Raw genomic sequence first — 23,591 nt, forward strand, 5'->3', positions numbered from 1 at the left:
CGGTGGATCACGACACCAAATATCCTTCAATTTTCCCCACAGAAAGAAATCCGGTGAACGTGCGGGCCGTGGTATGGTGCTTCGACGACCAATCCACCTGTCATGAAATAAGCTATTCAATACCGCTTCAACCGCACGCGAGCTAGGTGCCGGACATCTATCATGTTGGAAGTACATCCCGTTTTGTCATGCAGTGTAACATCTTGTAGTAACAACGGTAGAACATTACGTAGGAAATCAGCATACATTGCACCACTTAGATTGCCATCGATAAAATGGGGGCAAATATCCTTCAACTTTCTTCACAGAAAGAAATGCGGGGACGTCAGATCCGGTGAAAGTGCGGGCCGTGGTATGGAGCTCCGACGACCAATCCACCTGTCATCAAATATGCTGTTCAATACCGCTTCAACCGGACGCGAGGTATGTGCCGGACCTACATCATGTTGGAAGTACATGGCCATTCTGCCATGCAGTGAAACATCTTGTACTAACATCGGTAGAACATTACGTAGGAAATCACCAAACCATTTAGATTGCCATCGATAAAATAGGGACCATAATGCCACACCATACATTAACGTGCCAAGGTCGCTGATGTTCCACATGTCGCAGCCATCGTGGATTTTCCGTTGCCCAATAGTGCATACTATGCCGGTTTACGTTACCGCTGTTTGTGAATGACGCTTCGTCGAAAAATGGAACGCGTGCAAAAAAATCTGTCATCGTCCTGTAATTTCTCTTGTACCCAGTGGCAGAACTGTACATGATTTTCGAAGTCGTCGCCATGCAATTCCTGGTGCATAGAAATATGGTACGGGTGCAGTCGATGTTGATGTAGCATTCTCAACACCGACGTTTTTGAGATTCCCGATTCTCGGGCAGTTCGTCTGCTACTGATGTGCGGATTAGCCGCGACAGCAGCTAAAACACCTACTTGGCCATCAGCATTTGCTGCAGGTCGTGGCTGATGTTTCACATGTGGCTGAACACTTCCTGCTTCCGGAAATAACGTAACTATCCCGCGAACGGTCCGGACACTTGGATGATGTCGTCCAGAATACCGAGCAGCATACACAGCACAAGCCCGTTGGGCATTTTGATCACAATAGTCGTACATCAACAAGATATCGACGTTTTCCGCAATTGGTAAACGGTCCATTTTAGCACGGGTAATGTATCACGAAGCAAATACCGTCCTCACTGGCGGAATGTTCCGTGATTCCTCGTACTTATACGTTTGTGACTATTAAAGCGCCATCTGTCACAGAGCGAAAAAACTCCTCCAACTAAAACATTCATATTTCTTTACGTACTACACGATTATGTAATGAAAATGGGGGTTCCTAATTAAAAAATCGCAGTCGATATCCGTTTGAACTATGGCAACGCCATCTAGCGGGCCAACCATAGCGCCATCTGGTTTCCCCCTTGAAGCTAGACGATATTCGTTCTATGTAGTTTTTTCGTTTGACGCTTATTTCGTGAGACATTTGGCCCGGTCACTATCAATGGACCACCCTGTAAAGCAAGGAAAGCATTTCAGAAAAAGAGGAATTTCTTAACATGTGTTAGGAAATCTTTTTTGAAGGTATTTGTCGAGGCTGTAGCCTTGTGCGGAAGTGATATGTGGACGATAAATAGTTCACACAACAAATGTGGTGCTACAGAAGAATGATCAAGACTAGATGAATCGATCACGTAATTAATGAGTACGTGCTGAAATGGACAGGCAAGAAAAGAAATTTATGGCCCATTTTGACTAAATGAAGGGGCAAGTTTATAGGGCACATCCTGAGGCGACAGGGAATTGACATTTTGGTACTGGAGTATCGGCTTGGCAATGGAGGGGGGGGGGGGGGGGGAGAGGGGAGGGTACAAACTGTAGAGGGAGACCAAGGAGATTAGTTTTGTTTATTTATTTATTGTGATTTGATCCCTCGAAGCGCCATATGGGTGGGCAGTGGGCTGTTACTAGTACAGACAACCCGCTGTTCAGCCACTTGATAATAAAAATTAAATGAGATGAAGAAACGGATAAGAGAGGTATTTATTGAATTTAAAACTTTTTAGAGGCTGTGAGGTACACCTTACTTGCAGATAAGAGCGCTTTTTACATCCATTTCAACTATTTCAGTTGCATGAAGTGAATGTATCAGCGCTGCATTATTTTTTTTTACCTTTTTTCCTTTATTAAAACAACCATATATGTACATAAGCAAAAAACAAAATATTGAAGTGCTGGAACTGATTCAACACGAATTGTATCCTACAACAGACTGGAGAACATATTTCAATATAGTGCCATTTGTAAGATTACAAATTAGCACACAAATAGTAAACTGACAATAGCCTCTTCAGCCCAGACAGAGACATAGAACCGAAACGCAAACATATATATAATTGATTCTCTTAACTGGAATGACAGTTCTGTCATTTGATTCATAACCGTCCAAACTCAAGGTCATTTTAAGCTCACGAACGGATAACAAGAGATGCTCAGGAACATAAATTAATGAAAACGTCATAATGAAGTTAATAACACCATTGAGAAGTCGGGAGTAGTCCTAGGAACTGGTATAACCCCTTATTCGTTGTGTATTTTGTTCGCTACATAGTCTTGCATGTGACTTGTGTCCTTACCGGCATCGAGAATTACCCTACGCCTTGTTTCTCAAAAATTATGTCTAACATGTTAGCAAACATCTTCCTGAAATTAGGGTAACGTTTCATCTTCCAGCGTGCCAGTCTCATGTAAGCCTCGAAACTAATGAGATTATCGTCACTATTTTGGATTATGATATATGTCACAAACTGTTCTAACATCCACATCACGGTGTTGTTCTTGGTAGCGGGAAAATGTTTCGTGTCCGGCCAGAGCAGGATGTCGGTGCATCCTGGGGATTGGAAATAGTTGGGCCATATAGTACGCTTTACTGAATATATAACGGGTGAGGAGTCGTATGCGTTGGAGAATGTTAACGGACCGCCAATTGTTTTCATAGATGGCATTTTATTGGTCACCTGCTTCCATTTTTTTTTTTTTTGCATTCATTTTTAGCGGGTATTTGTCGATAATCATCCCCAGAGTGGTGTGGGTTTCGACACTCTTCGCCCAAGGTATAATAATAACTGCGTCGAATCCTCGAATGTTGACAAAGGTGCATTTACCGGCGTTGATTTTTACACTGGAAACACGTCAGTACTCGTCTACCGCGGTCTTGAGGGTTGATACGTCTCCGTTGTTGCGCAATTAACACTCCAACGTCGTCGGCGTAAGCACGAACCACGAAGGACATCCCGGCGATCGAAAGGCCTGCAAGTATGTCATGAATAGAGCGTAAGAGCGGCTCGAGCGATAAAACAAATAACATCATGGAGAGAGGGCTCCCCTGCGGCACTCCTCTTTGGGCGTGGATGGGTTGAGTAAGCTGTCCATTCACGCTGATTCTGGTTGTAATGCCCGTGACGAAATGTTGCACGACATTTACACTCCTGGAAATTGAAATAAGAACACCGTGAATTCATTGTCCCAGGAAGGGGAAACTTTATTGACACATTCCTGGGGTCAGATAAATCACATGATCACACTGACAGAACCACAGGCACATAGACACAGGCAACAGAGCATGCACAATGTCGGCACTAGTATAGTGTATATCCACCTTTCGCAGCAATGCAGGCTCTTATTCTCCCATGGAGACGATCGTAGAGATGCTGGATGTAGTCCTGTGGAACGGCTTGCCATGCCATTTCCACCTGGCGCCTCAGTTGCACCGGCGTTCGTGCTGGACGTGCACACCGCGTGAGACGACGCTTCATCCAGTCCCAAACATGCTCAATGGGGGACAGATCCGGAGATCTTGCTGGCCAGGGTAGTTGATTTACACCTTCTAGAGCACGTTGGGTGGCACGGGATACATGCGGACGTGCATTGTCCTGTTGGAACAGCAAATTCCCTTGCCGGTCTAGGAATGGTAGAACGATGGGTTCGATGACGGTTTGGATGTACCGTGCACTATTCAGTGTCCCCTCGACGTTCACCAGAGGTGTACGGCCAGTGTAGGAGATCGCTCCCCACACCATGATGCCGGGTGTTGGCCCTGTGTGCCTCGGTCGTATGCAGTCCTGATTGTGGCGCTCACCTGCAGGGCGCCAAACACGCATACGACCATCATTGGCACCAAGGCAGAAGCGACTCTCATCGATGAAGACGACACGTCTCCATTCGTCCCTCCATTCACGCCTGTCGCGACACCACTGGAGGCGGGCTGCACGATGTTGGGGCGTGAGCGGAAGACGGCCTAACGGTGTGCGGGACCGTAGCCCAGCTTCATGGAGACGGTTGCGAATGGTCCTCGCCGATACCCCAGGAGCAACAGTGTCCCTAATTTGCTGGGAAGTGGCGGTGCGGTCCCCTACGGCACTGCGTAGGATCCTACGGTCTTGGCGTGCATCCGTGCGTCGCTGCGGTCCGGTCCCAGGTCGACGGGCACGTGCACCTTCCGCCGACCACTGGCGACAACATCGATGTACTGTGGAGACCTCACGCCCCACGTGTTGAGCAATTCGGCGGTACGTCCACCCGGCCTCCCGCATGCCCACTATACGCCCTCGCTCAAAGTCCGTCAACTGCACATACGGTTCACGTCCACGCTGTCGCGGCATGCTACCAGTGTTAAAGACTGCGATGGAGCTCCGTATGCCACGACAAACTGGCTGACACTGACGGCGGCGGTGCACAAATGCTGCACAGCTAGCGCCATTCGACGGCCAACACCGCGGTTCCTGGTGTGTCCGCTGTGCCGTGCGTGTGATCATTGCTTGTACAGCCCTCTAGCAGTGTCCGGAGCAAGTATGGTGGGTCTGACACACCGGTGTCAATGTGTTCTTTTTTCCATTTCCAGGAGTGTATAACCAGTTGCTCGAACGCTGCAGTAGCTGTAGGAGGTACGCGTGGCGGACTCGATCAAAAGCCTTGCAAAAGTCGATAAACAGCAATGCGAGATTCACGTTAGTGACTGACGCTATGGCTGTTACATCTCTATATTCCGAAAGGGGCGTCATAATAGTGCGACCAGGGATGCATGATTGATGGCTGTGAATCAATTGCTTCATTAACAGAGACAATCTGCTGTTGAGTGCTCTGGCGAAGGTTTTGTAATCAAAATTGAGTAAAGTAATAGGTCGGAAGTTATCTAAGGTTTTTCGGTGTTTGCTTTTTGGTATCAATACAATTCCGCCTTCCTTCATTTCGGCAGGCACGTCACTCCCTCGCATCACTTCATTGAGAACATCTGTAAATGCGTGTCCGATTATGGGCCAGAAGCGCACACAAAATTCCCGTGGCAAACCATCAGGGCCAGGGGATTTATACGATGGCGAGCCAGAAATCAGTTCAAGGACTTCGTCTGGAGCAAAATCGTGTACGACCGCAGAGTTATCCGCAGACGTGACTACGGTGGGCAGAGCACTCACGATATCGCCGCCGTCATCATCATATGTATCGCACTGGGAGTACAGATCCGTGAAGTATCGGTAAACTGCAGTAAGAATATCACTCTGTCAGGTCATTAGGTACGGAGTAAGGAGCGAGCGGTAGGTTCCCACGCTGCCTAGCACTGGCGAGCGAACATCTGGCGGTCTCATAGCCAGTGGGATGAGGTGCGGATGCATAATCGCTCGTGATGTCAGCAGAGAGATACGTAGAGAAAGTCTATTTATTCTGGCGTGAATCAAGTAATTGTTAATAGAAATTTGCTGACAAAAGTTGCCTTTTGCCACTCAGACATCAGGAGGAGCCTACGGGTCATAAATACTATCTTCCAGTAATTTTACAATGCCAGGAAAGGTTGATATTGATAAATAAATGGATAACTTTGGCACAATCGAAGATTTACCGCACTATACGAGCTATCGATTGCACGCTCAAGTAACAGACTGAGCGCCATAGTTGGCAGTTGTCAACAGGATGTCTTTCGATGTAGTCATTCGGTAGACCATGCACTCTTACCCTTAATAGCTAATTTATGATCAGTGTGATCTAAGTCGAAACAAGACCCCGGGAGTAGACAACATTCCATTAGAACTACTGATGGCCTTGGGAGAGCCAGGCCTAACAAAACTTTACCATCTATTGAGCAAGATGTATGAGACAGGCGAAATACTCTCAGACTTCAAGAAGAATATAATAATTTCAATCCCAAAGAAAGCAGTTATTGTCAGATGTCAACACCGAACTATCAATTTAAAAAGCTACGGCTTCAAGATACTAACACGAATTCTTTACAGACGAATGGAAAATCTGGTAGACGCCGACCTCGGGGAAGACAAGTTTGGATTCCATAGAAATGTTGGAACACGTGAGGAAATACTGACCCTACGACTTATCATAGAAAAGAGATTAATGCAAAACTACGTTTCTAGCATTTGTAGACTTAGAGAAAGCTTTTGACAATGTTGACTGAAATACTCTCTTTCAAATTCTGAAAGTGGCAGGGGTGAAATACACGGAGCTAAATGCTATTTATAAATGTTCAAATTTGAGTGATATCTTTATGGGACTTAACTGCTAAGGTCATCAGTCCCTAAGCTTACACACTACTTAACTTAAATTATCCTAAGGACAAACACAGACACTCATGCCCGAGGGAGGATTCGAACCTCCGCCGGAATCAGCCGCACATTCCATGACTGCAGCGCCCTAGACCGCTCGGCTAATCCCCCGCGGCGCTATTTACAATTTATGCAGTAACCAAATGGCAGTTATAAGAGTCGATGGGCATGAAAGGGAAGCAGTGGTTGGGAAGGGAGTGAGACAGGGTTGTAGCCTCTCCCCGATGTTATTCAATCTGTATATTGAGCAAGCTTTAAAGGAAACAAAAGAAAAATTCGGAGCTGTAATTAAAATCCATGGAGAAGAAATAAAAAGTTTGAGGTTCGCCGATGACATTGTATTTCTGTCAGACACAGTAAAGCACCTGGAAGAGCAGCTGAACGGAATGGACAGTGTCTGAAAGGAGGATATAAGATAAACATCAACAAAAGCAAAACGAGGATAATGTAACGTAGTCGAAGTAAACCGGGTGATGCTGCGGGAATTAGATTAGGAAACTTGACGGTTAAAGTAGCTGATGAGTTTTGCTATTTGGGGAGCAAAATAACTGATGATGGCAGAGGTAGAGAGGATATAAAATGTAGACTGACAATGGCAAGGGAAGAGTTTCTAAAGAAGAAAAATGAGTTAACATCGAGTATGGATTTAAGCGTCAGGCAGTCGTTTCTGAAAGTATTTGCATGGAGTGTAGCCATGTATGGAAGTGAAACATAACGATAAATAGTGTAGACACGAAGAGAATAGAAGCGTACGAAATGTGGCGCTACAGAAGAATGCTGAAGATTAGATGGGTAGATCACATAACTAACGAGGAGGTATTGAATAGAATTGGAGAGAAGAGAAATTTGTGGCACATCTTGACTAGAAGAAGGGATACGTTGGTAGGGCATATTCTGAGGAATCAAGGGATCACCTATTTAGTATTGGAGGGCAGCGTGGAGGGTAGAGGGAGACGAAGAGATGACTACACTAAACAGATTCAGAAGGATATAATTTGCAGTAGGTCCTGGGAGATGAAGAAACTTGCACAGGATAGAGTAGCATGGAGAGCTGCATCAAACCAGTCTCTAGACTGATGACCACAACAACAAGAACATGATGAGTGTGAACAAATTCATTTTATGGTGTTTCGTAAATAAACGCATCATTACTGCATCCTGTAAAAAATGATTTGCATCAAAAAATTCTTTCCACTTCATTATGTACAACGTAGTAGCGTTGCACTTTCAGAATCCGACGGCTCTGCTGCACCTTGCAAAGTGCCTCTTACGCAAGGAAGACATTTTTACCGGTTTTAATAAATGATTGTGTGTTATTGATGTATTCACGATAGTTAAGAAGTGCTGTAGTCCGTAGCCGGCCATGAATCGGAGAGCAATTCCCACGCTGGCTTGCTAGGTGACGAAGCGGCCGTACGTCGCGCGTAGTGGGGTGGGGCTCGGCGCTGGACCGTAGCAGCAAGTGTCAGCCTGGGAAATATACACGACGGGAAGTACCGCCGTCTTAGCACCAGAGTCACCGATTTTGTTTATTTATATTTAATAATTCAAATCATTTATGACAGCATGAGTACTAGGAGTAGCCTCTGGATGTGTAAAACAATTTATAATAATTTTGCCTCGTTAAAATCCACACCCGTTCATTAACAAATGCATATCTAAGTAAGTACGAAGTTGATCGGAAATCCACGAACTATGACGAAACTACTAAGAGATACGGACTGCGCGCCAAAGTCGGCAGGCGGCGTTAAGAGCTCTTCCTGTCTTGTTTGATGGTAGCCATGCTCTCGGTTACGAGTAGTTTATTGATCTAATAGGAATAAAAATGATATTACGGCATTCTGAATGTTGATTTCGAGTAAATAGATACCCCAAAGTTGATCGACAGCAATTTCAGATAATCACCTTCCACCGACAGAGACATCCAATGCGCCAATGAAGAATCTGCACGGGACGATATTTACGAGAGCTGCACCGCGCACAGGTAGGAGGAAATCCGACGACACGACTCACCAAGGCGGGTCAAGGAAGGTCCGACTTACACCCGCAAATTCCGGGTGGAAATGCTGACGTTATACTGTACGTCTCATATATATAACTCTCTACGGACTCGCGGCTAAGCTGAGTAATAACAGTATCAGTTTAGAAGCGAGAGGATCTTGCAAGCTCTGCAAGGGGATATAAAGCCACGAGGTAACAGGTGGGAAGAATTCCTGTTCAGTGGCTGACTAAATCAGTTCAAGGATGGTGTGGCTTAATCATCGCAAAACTCGGGTGGGAAAGGGTGGCCAGTTATTCTCTACATCTCCTATACCACCAACTAAGGACTCACCGGCTAAACTGACATATTTCTCTAAGATTAGTACGAGTGGGGGGTTCTTGCAAGGTGAAAAATAAAACAGAAGTTTTTAGATATATGAGCCCACATTTAAAAACATCTAAAACTGCGACTGGTGGCAATGGGAGTGGATCATGGTTGGATGGAGGACTGATCTGAATGAGGCAGGATTCAGCATTGGTGTGTGGTTGTGTCTGACTGGTAGGGTTACTGGCAGAAAGGTGTTTCCATCGTAGGGACAGGGAGAAGTGTAATTTGATGGTGATTGGTGAGCGCAAGAGGGGGGGGGGGGGGTGTTCCATGAGCCAAGCAACAGTGCAGGTACAGTATGTGGGTTGTTGGGAAACGGGGAAGAGTAAGGAAAGACAAATGGGGGAAAAGGGGGGGGGTAAGGAAATCTGGGGAGGGGAGGGGCACGAGTTTAGTACAGCAATCAGGTTAAGATGGACGTGGGCTGCAGTAGTTGTTCGGAGATGAGGGTGCTTGCACAGGTGTCAGAGTAGCATGGAGAGCGGCATCAAACCAGTAGTGGGGAATGAAGCTCACCTGGATGCGGAAGACGGTGGCGGGCTGTAGGGAGAGTGTGGCGCAGCGGGCGTCGGTGACCAGGTTCCCGCGCAGCGCGCCGCCGGCCACCTCCCACGTGACCAGGAAGGCGCCGCGCCCTGCAGGTGGTGGTTCGGGAGGTCGCCACCAGAGGCGCACCGACACCACGCCACCGCGACGCTGCTCCGGGCGCGACGCCCGCAGCAGCCAGTCGTCACCTCCCTGCGACAGGGCAGCGACGGCTTCATCGTCCACGTGTCTCTCTACACCACGCATCTGGTAGCACACATTGTAATCGCGTACGTTTCGTTTATCACTTATTCTCGAGGCGCGGTATCGGTCAGTTTATTTTGTCATTTTCGGGACATGAGCGAAAGTCTGTCGATAAACTGAAGAATGAGAAGCGGTTGTGGTGGGGAAAGTGGCATTTCGGGGAAGTGGCTTTACTGGAAGAATGCCTGTCTGCTGTGCAACGTGACTTAGAATCGGTTTGGCATTTACCACAGGAGGAGCAACGGCCATGCCGCAGTAGATACACCGGTTCCCGTGAGATCACCAAAGTTAAGCACTATTGGACGTGGCCGGCACTTGGACGGGTGACCATCCAGTCGCCATGCGCTGTTTCCATTTTTCGGGGTGCACTCAGCCCCGTGATGCCAATTGAGGAGCTACTCGACCGAATAGTAGCGGCTCTGGTCAAAGAAAACCATCATAACGACCGTGAGAGCGGTGTGCTGACCACACGCCCCTCCTACCCGCATCCTCACTCTGAGGATGACACGGCGGTCGGATGGTCCGGATGAGCCACTTGTGGCCTGAAGAGGGAGTGCTTTAATTAGCGAAATAGAATACCGACTAGCAGAGCTGTGTGCTGACTCCACGCCCCTCCTATCCGTATTCTCCTCGAAGGATGACACGGCGGTCGGATGGTCCCAGGAGGCCACTCGTGTCCTGAAGACGGAGTTTTTTTTATTTACCATTGTAGAGTAGTGTGCAGTAATTTACATAGAATTTGTTGATTGTTTTTCTTACGTCGGATATGTTACTTACCAATTTTTGTATTCCGCATATTAAATTTACTACGCATAATATAATATTATTTAATGGAAAATGTACACTCCCAGGTGTATCTGAATACCGTGTTGCCAAACATACAAAAAGGCGCGCATTAGAAGGGCCAGTTTTGTGAAACAGCGTTCAGTTGAAATATGCAGGCCAAGTTCGAGAACATGTTTCCATACAAGAGACGTAGGGTAGCTGTACCAAAGTGTGCGCAGTCCAAAAGAGAGCGCAGCCTATGTTCCTCAGGGTTGACTAAACTGATCAGCTCGCCAATGACGTAGTTATGTTCAGACTGGCATCAAAAACATGTTGTAGAAGTTGTCTAAAGAAATCCAGTGCTTCCGAACTGAAACAGGTGAAGACCACCTTTCAGCTTTCTTGAAATAGTTCTGGTACTGCGTTGCACAAGACGTACACAAAACACACGAGAAATAGCCTTTAAATCTTGATCGTATTTCTATAGATCGGCTTGCAAACTACCGTACTTCATCCACATGTTTGGCAATTGTGACGTCTGCTTCCGTCTGTTGACATCGCTTGGAATCATTGTTTCTGTACGAAAGAGCGCGCGTATAACGAACGTCCCCAAAGAGTGTCTACGTTTCTTTAGGACAGGTTTGTTGATTTGTGGAAGGGGACCAAACAGAGAGGTCCCATCGGATTAGGGAAGGATGGGGAAGGAAGTCGGCTGTACCCTTTTAAAGGAACCATCCCGGCATTTGCCTGAAGCAGTTTAGGAAAATCACGGAAAATCTAAATCTGTGTGGCCGGACGCAGGTTTGAACCGTCGTCTTTCCGAATGCAACTACAGTGTGCTAACCACTGCGCCAGCTCGTTCGGTCTTTCTTTAGGGTAGACCTGGAAATTCGCGAGGTTGCGTTCTAAGGATAGGTTTTATTTCCGATTGACTTCAGATTAAGTATGAAAATCGGACAGGAAGCTCATCTAAACTGAAGAGCCGTTCAGTGAAGGCAGACAACGATATGAAAGTGGAGGAAGCGAACAACGGTTGCCGCTGCTCTTGGTACGAAAGACTCTGCTTTAACGAAAAGACTGAAAGCTGTGAGTAGAGAACACAGATTTTGGCGTTTCCAGAGGACTGTATCCAGTGCACTGAGTGTGTAAGATGGCAGCACCAACAGCTGTCTTCCATTGAGGGTGACACTGCGTTCATTTGTGCCATTTTATCTGGAGATACTAACCTCAAAAAATTTTGGTCGTACGTAAAATCTATGAATACTGCAAATAATTCAGTCTCTTCTCTTGCTGACATTACGGGTAATGTAACTGGTGATGATAAACAGCTTACAAACCATCGTTTACGGTATAGGACTGCAGCACCATTCCCCCTTTCAAGTATCGAACAAACGCAAGGATGGCTGACGTAGTGTTCAGTGCAACTGGGATTGTAAAACAGTTAAGATCCTTAGAAGCCTGGAAGGCATCATGCCCAGACGGTATCCCCGTAAGATTTTATGTTATGCTAAAAATATAGCACCATTCTTATCCTTTCATCTATCAGAGATCATTGGAACAGCGGAAAGTTCCACGGGAATGGAAGAAGGCCCAGGTCATAGCAGTCTATATAAAGGGTAGAAAATTGGATGCACATAATTACCGGCCAATTCCACTGACATCGATTTGTTGCAGAATCGTGGAACATATTTTGTGTTCAGACATTATGACCTTTCTAGACTCTGAGAAGCTCATCTGCAGAAACCAACACGATTTTAGGAAACAGCGGTCGTGCGAGACACAGCTGGCCCTATTTGTGTATGATGTACAACAGGCTCTAGATACCTGTTCACAGGTTGATGCCATATTTCTCGACTTTCGAAAGGCGTTCGACTCAGTTCCGCAGAGTCACTTGCTACAAAAAGTGCGCGCTTACTGTCTATCCGGTGACATATGCGGTTGTATAGAAAATTTTCTAACAGACAGGGAGCAGTATGTCGTCCTGAACGGGTGACTTCAACAGAGACAAGCGTAACTCCAGATGTGCTCCAGGGGAGCGTAATAGGTCCGCTGCTTTTTACGATTTACATTAACGATCTGGTTGATGGTATTGACAGCGGCATTAGACTGTTTGCTAATGATGCTGTAGTCTACAGGAAAGTAGTATCACACGAAAGTGGTGAACAAATCAATGAGGATTTGCAGAAAATAAATGCTTGGTGTAATGACTGGCAGTTATTTCTCAATATTAGTAAGTGTAACCTGCTGCGTGTAACAAGGCGAGAATCCCCATTAATGTACGAGTACAAAATAAATGCCCAGTCTTTGGAAGCGGTAACATCAGTCAAGTATCTGGGTGTGACTATTCGAAATGGTCTCAAATAGAATGATCAGATTACACAAGTAACGGATACGGCGAACTAGATTGCGGTTTATTGGTAGAATCCTGAAGCGATGCAGTCCTTCAACAAAGGAAAAAGCTTACAATACTTAGTTCGTCCAGTCTTGGAGTACTGTTCGTCTGTATGGGACCCTCACCAGTTGGGTCTTATTCAAGAGACTGAGAAGGCCCAAAGAAGAGCGGCAAGATTCGTGACTGGTACATTTAGCCATCGCGAGAGCGTTACAAATCTCGTAGAATGTTTGAAGTGGGAACACTTGCAGGTAGACAGCGCGCTAAACGGAAAGGGCTGCTCACTAAATTACCACCAACTTTCAAATCGCGCAATGATCACCAATCAAAGATAAGGGAAATAAGAGGTCGTACGGAGGCGTTCAGACAGTCGTTTTTCACTCGCGCGGTCCGCGAGTGGAACAGAGGTGGGTGAATATGACTTTGGCGCGAATTGTGCCCTCCGCCACACACCGTTTGGTGGCTAGCGGAGTATATATGTAGACGTAGATATGTAGTTTTGCTAAAAAAGTGCTCTTCGGGCATGTTTTGCATATTCTTAGGCACACGTGAACGAAAGAGAGCGCATTTCTCGTTTACTGTATTTTTGGAAAGTTCAATGGATTGGATTGCTTGAGGGAAGAGACCAAACTGCGAGGTCTCATCGAATTAAGGAAGGACGGGGAAGGAAGTCGGCCGTGCCCTTTCTAAGGAACCATCCCAGCATTTGCCTGGAACGAGTTAGGGAAATCACGGAAAACCTAAATCAGGATGGCTGGACGCAGGATTGAACCGTCGTCCTCCCGAATGCGAGTCCAGTGTGCTAACCACTGCGCCACCTCGCTCGGTCAAAGTTCAATGGAAGTCTTACGACTGTGTTGCTGTAGATTTCTGAACATGCATATTTTGTGTCAATAAATATAAACCTAAAATGATTTTGTTTCCCTATTTATAATAACCCAGATATTTACGCTTATTCCTTAACTACGCACTCTTAGATGCACTTCCCCTATCATTTGGCGCCCACCGTCTCCTCCTTTCTCCCTCACACACTTTCACCCGTGCCAGTTTTCGGTACTAACTGTGAAGCACACAGATATAAAACTTGCAACTAGAAGCCCCTGGCGCACCTCTCTGCTAGCCGTTCCAAGCGTCAACGTGCGTCGCTTGGTCCTTGAACGTATCCTGGAGATAGTTTGTTAGCGAGAGTGTGGGCTGGCCTGCTAGCTCTTCAGTTTATCGACAGACTGTATCATTTCGTTAGTTTATAGTTTTAGAGGCAAATTTTATATTCCTTAAAATAAATATACGTGGTTTCGACACTTCTACGGTAGTTTCCCAACAGATCATACACTGAAGCGCCAAAGAAACTGGTATAGGCATGCTTATTCAAATACAGAGATACGTAAACAGGTAGACACGACCCGTGCGGTCGGTAACGCCTATATAAGACTGCAAGTGTCTGGTGCAGTTGTTAGATCGGTTGCTGTTGCTACGTTGTCAGGTTATCAAGATTTAAGTGAGTTTGAACGTGGTGTTATAGTTGGTGCACAAGCGATGGGACACAGCATCTCCGAGGTAGCGGTGAAGTGGGACTTCCCCGTACGGCCATTTCTCCAGTGTACCGTGAATATCAGGAATCCGGTAAAACATCAAATCTCCGGTCTACATGCAGCCGGAAAAAGATCCTGCAGGAAAGGGACAAACGACGACTGAAGAGAATCGTTCTACATGACAAAAGTGCAGCCCTTCCGAAAATTGCTGCAGATTTCAATGCTGAGACATCAACACGTGTCAGCGTGTGAACCATTCAACGAAACATCTTAGATGTGAGCTTTCGGAGCCGAAGGTTCACTCCTGTACCCTTGATGGCTGCACCACACAAAGCTTTACACCTCACCTGCGCCCGTCAACATCGACATTCGACTGTTGGTGACTGGAAACATGTTGCAGACCGGACGACTCGTTTCATATTATTCAGAATGGTTCAAATGGCTCTGAGCACTATGGGACTTAACATCTGGAGTCATCAGTCCCCTAGAACTTAGAACTACTTAACCTAACTAACCTAAGGACATCACACACATTCATGACTGAGGCAGGATTCGAACATGCGACTGTAGCAGCAGCGCGGTTCCCGACTGAAGCGCCTAGACCACTCCGGCCGGCTGACCAGATTCATTGTTCTCACCCAGAATGTACGGACTACCGAAAATATATAAAGAATCGGTTCCTTTGAGGCCTATAGGCAGTGGGATTAACTCGTCGTCTTATTTCCTAGTACGTCATTTATCTGGCAAACTGAGACATCTAGTTGGTAAAACAAATACTTTTATAAAAGATTCGAAACATTTTTTTAGAAATTATACGCACACTGAGGATATCTGCAGGTGAAATTCTTGTTACCTTCGATGTGACATCGTTATTTACTAACGTCCCAGTATCATATACAATGGAGATCATGAGAGAGAATGTTGCTCCAGATGTTTCTGTCTTAATTGAATTATGTCTTCGTTCGAACTATTTTAAATACAAAGGTGAATTCTATGAACAGGCTGACGGCCTTGCTATGGGCTCACCCATTTCGCCAGTTGCAGCTGAAGTTTTTATGGAACATTTTGAACAACAAGCGTTAAGTAGTGCTCCTTTGAAGTCTTCTTGCTGGCTCCGCTATGAGGATGATACATTTGTTATATGGCCACAAGGCGAAGAAGAACTTCATGCGTTCCACAGTTTCTTAAATGGGATTCACTCCAAAATCGAATTCACCTTGGAGGTTGAGAGTGAGGTCGGTCTCCCGTTCCTAGATGTGTTGGTATACAGAAGATCTGATAACACTCCAGGTCACAGAGTGTTCAGAAAGCTGACTAACACAAACAGGTATTTAGATGCCACTTCGCACCACCACCCAGTTCAGAAGCGAGCAGTACTCAACACTCTGTCTTCACCTGCCTTCCGTATCAGCGATGACGACAACTTGGAATCGGAGTTCGATTTTTTAAAGAGGACATTGAAGGCAAATGGATGTGATAGTTATTCAATCGTCAAAGAATATTTATATTGCTAATAAGAATGACGAAGAACCTTCTTCTCACTGCGTCAGGTTACCGTTCGTTTCTGGGGTCACTGACCGCATAAGCAGAATTTTAAAGAAAAATGGTATTCAGACATCTTTCTATAGTCAAAACAAAATAAAATACTTTCTCCGACGAAAAACGGATGCACTGGATTACGTCCACAATGCCGGCGTCTAACAAGTGTCATGTGGCTGCGGCAATGTGTGTATAGGCGAAACGGGAAGCACTGTTAAAGAACACATTAAGGAACATGAACAGCATCTGCGGCTAAAACAAAGTGCAAAATCGGCAGTAGCGGAACATCACGAGATCGGTGGCTCTGGCATCGATATTAATAATGTACTTGTACTGGCTAAAAAAACAAACATCTATAGAAGAAAGGTCCGAGAAGTGGTTGAAACTTCTAAGAATGCACCTAATTTCAATAGAGAGGACGGCTATAGGTTTCCAGCATCGTGGCTCCCCACCATCAAGGAAGCAAATACGCGGTCGCGGTGTGTGAGCGGCATAAGCAACGCGCTGCAGGTCACCTCGGTGGACAATAATATTTTGGGTAAACATTCCACCTCTCTTGCTGTGCCCGTTTCGAATCTAGCCACTGAAGACGACCAACCAATAGCGGTAACAGGCATTTCAACCAATAACCCTTATCCAGCATGAGTGTGGAATAGTGCCTTTCTATCCAATGACGATGGACCGCCAATGGTACCCACAGGAGATGAGAAGCCAACGCCCCTTCTTCTGCATCAGACCGTAAATATTAGCCTATGACTATGGCCCACCAATGGCAGCCACATGCATTTTAACCAATACTACCACTTCTCCAGCATGAATGCCAGAAAACTCCCCCTTTATAAGTGGATGCGACACTCGCCTCTGACAGTGTTCTAACAGTAATGGACACCAAAAGATACCCCCTGCCACATCTTCACTGTTGTGTCCCCCCCACCCTCCATCTCTACACCCTTCATCTCTTTTCCCAAGGTAGCTTCCATCAACTCCCCTTCCCAGATGATGCCGTCTGTCCCTCCATTTATCCCTCCTATCTGATCCTCGCTCCCCCTCCTTTCCTCTGACCTTTTACTAGGCTCCCTCTCTCCCCTCTTCCATCCTCCTTTTCCCCCACCTCCCTCTCTCTGCCCCCTTCTCTCCCCCAAGTCCTTTTGCATTTCCGTCCTCTGTCTCGTCTCATTCCCTCTCGCGTCTGCCCTACCCCTCTCGCCCCTTATGAGCTCTCTTCCTCCTTCATTCCTCCAGCCCTTTCGTTTTTTCCTCTCCTCCCTCCTTGTTTTTCCCCCTCCTCAAGGTCAAGGTCCCTTCCCTCCCCCCCCCCCCCCCCCCTCACATATGCCTTTGGCTTGGGAGTGTCATCTTTGTGCCGCCATTTTCGTGCAGTGTTTTACAGTGAGTGCTCCGTGTTGTGTCTTTTGGGAAGTGTTGCGAACGGCCATCATACTGTCGCTGGGTGTGACTTTTTATCTATTGCGAACAGAAACCAGACTGTCGCCATGTTTTTTAATGGTGTCTACTATGTTACTTGTCTGATAGTTGTGTATTTCATTAACATTGCCAACCACTTTTGCTTTCTGTTTTAACTTTCCGAATTTTTCCGCCATTTTACACTTTAAGTCACCGTTTTATCGCCTGTTTTTCTTATTTCCTTTCTTCTTCCGTTTTTAAAAAAAAAGTCTGTAATCTGTAGAGCAGCGTACTAAGCTGCTGCCAGCCCGCCTCCTTGGGGGGGGGGGAGAGGGGGTATTGAAAATGAATAAGAAAAAAAAAGAGAGATCCTGAGGACGATCCCAGCAGAGGGGTCGAAACGAAGAACATTTTAGAGGAAACATGTGGCGGCGTAATAACCCAGAAGACTTTGACTTCAGTAGCTTCAGATTTCGGATGTTCGGCCTACAAGTTCCTGACTTGGTTTTGTATCGCTGTGCCCCCCTCGTACAGTCAGTCTGAGTATATAGAAAGCTGTAAGCAATAATGACGATTCAAGGGTTCTCGGCGAGCAGCAGCACTATTAGCGTGTCGAACGCCTATTTTTTGACATCGCCCCCGAGGCACGGCTTTGTCTTTAGTCGTCGAGGACTCTCCGTCGCCGCAGCTTACATTAGCCGGCGAAAGGGTCAAGGGGTGTATTTGGGGAGCGCGTAACGGTCCGTACGCACGTGCGTGCGTGCGCCGTCGCTTCCTGCCGGCCCTTTCTGCGTCCGCGGGCAGCGGAGGTGAGGGGAGAGGAGAGGAGAGGAGAGGCGCTTTGTCGCGGCCGGGCGGCGTCCATGTCCGCGTTAATAGCGACAAGCGGCGGCTGCATTTTATTGGCAGAGCGCCGCGGGCCGGTGCTCTGGCTAATGGGCTTTCACGGGACGATCGCCGTAAACCGCAGCGCCGGGACAAAAGCGCTGACAAGGAGATAATTGATGGACGGGGAGGGAGTCGCATGTTGCACCGCAGCCGGCCGTTAAAGCCCCGAGGCCGGGCTTCCCACCCGCTCCAAAGTCCGCGTTTAAGACTACGCACTCTCGCCTCCGCTTACGTCCGAGTAATTAATAACCGCACGCCGTTAGCGGCGTCGCAAAAGATGCTCGAGACCGTTTAGGGGATCGTAACTCCTACAATTGTAGGCGATTTTCTGCTTCACCTTAGTGGACAAGTGCACGCGAAACTGGTAAGGAAGGTGTGGTTAGGACAGTGTGAGGTGAAAAGGTAGGAGGACTGAGGTAGATGTGGAGGCTCGAATACGTGGAGATAATTTTCTGCCAGGTCCCTAATAAACACTGGAGATCTAAGACATTGTGACTACTGGCCACCACAAGACAGAATGCAACCTGCTGTTGTTGAAGGCGGTGATCTGTGGCAGATCTGACCAGAGAGTAAAATGCGCTAGTGTTTCAGAGCAGACAGTCCAGCCGACACTTTAAAATATACGAGGTCTACTAACAACTTGGCAGCTCACGTCAACTGCTACACTAGTGGCCATTCCAACAGGGTCTTTTGGACGGCCGAGTAAAATGCTATTGCGTCCATTTTCTGTTAGGATTGGATGCGTGGCCGGTAGTTCCGGGTAGTTCAGAATGCGAAACACGGAAAACTTAGTTTAACCATTTATTAATAAAGACGGTGCGACAATGCATTACGCGCGTCTGGTAACCCGTCATCACTGTGTCGAGAGGGATACATGTTCGCAAATGGCCCGTCTCAGACTGCTTGTTCTTCGTAGCCAGTGGCTGTGTACACGCCACGGCGCGCGACTCAGATTGCATTTCCCGCCAGCACTCCGCTACGGTCGTTCAATTCTACCGTTACACCATTAAAACTGCTACACCAAGAAGAGATGCAGATGATAAACGGATATTCATTGGACAAATATCTTATACTAGAACTCACATGTGATTATATTTTCACCCAATTTGGGTGCATACATCCTGAGAAATGAGTACCCAGAACAACCACGTCTGGCCGTAATAACGGCCTTACACGCCTGAGCATTGAGTCAAACAGGGCTTGGATGCCGGGCACAGGTACAGTTGCCCATGCAGCTACAACACAGTACCACAATTCATCCAGAGTAGTGAATGGCGTATTGTGACGAGCCAGTTGCTCGGCCACCATTGACCAGACGTTTTCAATTGGTGAGAGATCTTACGAATGTGCTGGCCAGAGCAGCAGTCGAACATTTTCTGTATCCAGAAAGGCCCGTACGGGACCTGCAACATGCAGTCGTGCATTACCCTGCTAAAATGTAGGGTTTCGCAGGGATCGAATGAAGGGTAGAGCCACGGGTCGTAACACATCTGAAATGGAAAGTATACTATTCAAAGTGCCGTCAATGCAAACACAAGGTGACCGAGACGTGTAACCAGTGGCACCCCATACCATCACGCCGGGTGATACGCCAGTATGCCGATGAAGAATACACGCTTCCAACGTGCGTTCACCGAGATGTCGCCAAACACGGATGCGACCATCATGATGCTGTAAACAGAACCTGGATTCATCCGAAAAAATGACGTTCTGCCATTCGTGCACCCAGGTTCGTCGTTGAGTACACCACCGCAGGCGCTCCTGTCTGTGATGCAGCGTCAAGGGTAACCTCAGCCATGGTCTCTGAGCTGATAGTCCATGTTCGTGAAGATGGTTGTTGTCTTGCAAACGTCCTCATCTGTTGACTCGGGATCGAGACGTGGCTGCACGACCCGTTACAGACATGCGAATTCGATGCCTGTCATCTCGAGTGCTAGTGATACGACGCCGTTGGGATCCAGCACGGTGTTCCGTATTACCCTTCTGAACCCACAGATACCATATTCTGCTAACAGTCATTGGATCTCGACCAATGCGAGCAGCAATATAGCGATACGATAAACCGCATCGCGATAGGCTACAGTCCGACCTTTATCAAAGTCAGAAATGTGATGGTACGCACTTCTCCTCCCTACACGAGGCATCACAACAGCGTTTCACCAGGCAACGCCGGTCAACTGCTGTTTGTGTAGGAGAATTTCGGTTGGAAACTTTCCTGATGTCATTACGTTGTAGGTGTCGCCACCGGCGCCAATCTTGTTTGAATGCTCTGAAAAGCTAATCATTTGCATATCACAGCATCTTCTTCCTGTAGGTTAAATTTCGCGTCTGTAGCACGTCATCTTCGTGGTGTAGCAATTTTAATGGCCAGTACTGTACATGTCGAGGCCTTCTGGCGCTCGTTACTCAGTCGCAGAACTCTGCAAATAAATCGCTACTGGAGGGCGCGACCGCTGGGCTTTTAGTCTACATTTAGCAGTGAAAAATTATACTTAATGACCCTGCTTCGGGATGAACTTGGTGGTTTACGAAAATTACTTCACAGATATGGAGTGTTGTTTGTTAATGAGAGATATCGATAATACCCTACAGGTTTTAGGCACTAGCTATGCAATCAGAGAGGGGAAGAAAAGATGAACACAGAAAAATTTTCTGTTTTCTGATACAGGTAATGTTTCTGAGGACCGGGATGCATTAATCATTTAAAACGGGAACCATAAGTGCGGCAATTATTCCACTATTTCACTATTCCACTAAATTACAGGCCCATCTCGTTAACGTCGATATGCAGCATGATTTTTAACATATATGGTGTTTGAACACTATGAATTACCTCGAAGGAAACGGTGTATTGACACAAAGTCAACATGGATTTAGAAAACATCGTTCCTGTGAACAACAACTATCTCTTTATTCACATGAAGTGCTGAGTGCTATTGACAAGGGATTTCAGATCGATTCCGCATTCCTAGATTTCCGGAAGGCTTTTGGCACTGTACCACACAAGCGGCTCATAGTGAAAGTGCGTGCTTATGGAATATCGTCTCAGTTATGTGACAGGTTTTGCGATTTCATGTCAGTGAGGTCACAGTTCGTAGTAACTGATGGAAAGTCATCGAGTAAAACAGAAGTGATTTCAGGCGTTGCCCAGGGTAGCGTTATAGGCCCATTGCAGTTCCTTATCTTTATAAACGATTCGGGAGCCAATCTGAGCAGCTGTCTTCGATTCTTTGCAGATGACATTGTCGTTTATGCACTAGTCAAGTAATCAGAAGATCAAAACAAATTGAAAAACGATTTAGAAAAAGTATATGAATGGTACAAAATGTGGCAGTTGACCCCCAATAACGAAAAGTGTGAAGCTATTTACATGAGTGCTTAAAGGAACTCGTTAAACTTCGGTTACACGATAAATCAGTCTAATCTAAAAGCCATAAATTCAAATAAATACCTAGGTATTACAATTACGAACAACTTAAATTGGAAATAACACATAGAAAATGTTGTGGGGAAGGCTAACCAAAGGCTGCGTTTTATTGGCAGGACACTTAGAAAATGTAACAGACCTACTAAGGAGACTGCCTACACTACGCTTGTCCGTCCTCTTTTAGAATACTGCTGCACGGTGTGAGATCCTTACCACATAGGATTGACGGAATACATCGAAAAAGTTAAAAGGAAGGCAGCACGTTTTGTATTATCGCGAAATATGGGAGAAAGTGTCACAGAAATGATACAGGGTTCGGGCTGGAAATCATTAAAAGAAAGGCGTTTTTTCTTGCGACGGAATCTTCTCACGAAATTACGATTGCGAAAATATTTTTTTTACACCGACCTACGTAGAGAGGAACGATTACCATGTTAAAATAAAGGAAATCAGATCTCGTACAGAAAGATATAGGTGTTCGTTCTTTCCGCGCGCTATACGAGATTGGAATAATAGAGAATTGTGAAGGTGGTTCGACAAACCCTCTGCCAGGCACTTAAATGTGGTTTGCAGAGTGTCCACGTAAATGTAGATGTAGATGTAGATTCAAAAAAACTCCTGCGGTAAGTTGGCCTGGACGTGTCAGCATGAAATTCAAGAAAAACTGTAGTTTCTTTTGAGTATATCTGGAAGAACAAATATTTGGCATGTAGTAAGCAATGTTTATATCAGAATGTACTCATAAAGACTGTGCAGTACATACGTTTGATTTTACGCTTATCACTGATCACAGAACGTGCTGCATCAATCATTTAATTTTTAAAGTGCAAGTGCTTTTTATCGTGGGCTCACCTGGAAAATAGTGAGAGGTAAGTAGCATATTAAGTAATTAAAAGAATGTAGTCAAACTGTGCCAAAAAGTTAGATTTTTATTTGTTAGCTTTTCCAAGACATTATACAAGACTTACGTTTGATTTTACACTAATCACTGAGTACATAATCACCGCATCAAAGGGTACGACCATTTGTCACTGGAGATATGTGGAGGCATGTAGAAGTCAGTAATGAGCAACACAAATTAAACAGAAAATTGAAAAAAAATATTTAAAATTATGACACAGTCTTTGAAGTTTCCTTTTATTAGAACCTTCAAGAGACTGCACACGAGTTTCATTATTTTTGATTTTGCAAAAGCTATTAACTGTTATCCAGATAAATTTCTTCTTTATTTCTGGTGTAGTGTGTTGAACAGAATAATTTTTACACATCACATCATTAGCCAAAAACTATTTTCAGAATGAATTAAGCTGGTACTGCCCTCTGTTTCAGCAGCTTCATGAAGGAAGTTGTTATGAATAACCTTTACACCGTCAAATAACAGTATGTAACTCCTGTGACAGGAAATTTACGTGAGAATTTCAAGCTGCCTATGTCCAACTGTCTAATTATATTAAACTGCTTGTCACCTGTCATATACCTATCAAGTGCCAAAAAATACGTGATCTCTGTACACTGAAGTTTCCTTATCAATGAGCAATGTATGTAAAAACTGGTAGATAACATTCAACACTTTTGATATAATCAAATATCAATGGAAATTAGCAAATGAATCACTAATATTACTTGCCCTTCAGTACTTTTAATCACAACTATACATCTCTTTTGTGGAAGCACGTTTACTTCTAACAAGGGAAACTCACCATCACATTATCCTCAGATTCAGTGGTAAAATGACCCAGTGGATAGCCCCTCGAAAACTGAGCACAGATCAAGCATGAAAACAGGAAGAAGGAGTAATTAACTGTGAAAAAAGAAGCAAAATACAGACAGTGAACAGTGTAAGCTCAAGATGTGCAACATCGAGCAAACTTA

The 23,591-nt window shown here is 45.7% G+C and overlaps 1 protein-coding gene across 1 annotated transcript in view; it reads right to left on the reverse strand.

Annotated features, from left to right (window-relative positions):
• The window catches only part of LOC126356005 (uncharacterized), a 129,126-nt gene that overhangs the window by 24,468 nt on the left and 81,067 nt on the right, over positions 1-23,591 (reverse strand). The window contains exon 2 of the mRNA XM_050006647.1: positions 9,500-9,721. Within this exon, the coding sequence (XP_049862604.1) occupies positions 9,500-9,721 (222 nt within the window). The remainder of the gene's footprint in view (positions 1-9,499; positions 9,722-23,591) is intronic.

Source organism: Schistocerca gregaria, chromosome 3 (assembly GCF_023897955.1).
Source record: "Schistocerca gregaria isolate iqSchGreg1 chromosome 3, iqSchGreg1.2, whole genome shotgun sequence".
Taxonomy (NCBI): Eukaryota; Metazoa; Arthropoda; class Insecta; order Orthoptera; family Acrididae; genus Schistocerca; species Schistocerca gregaria.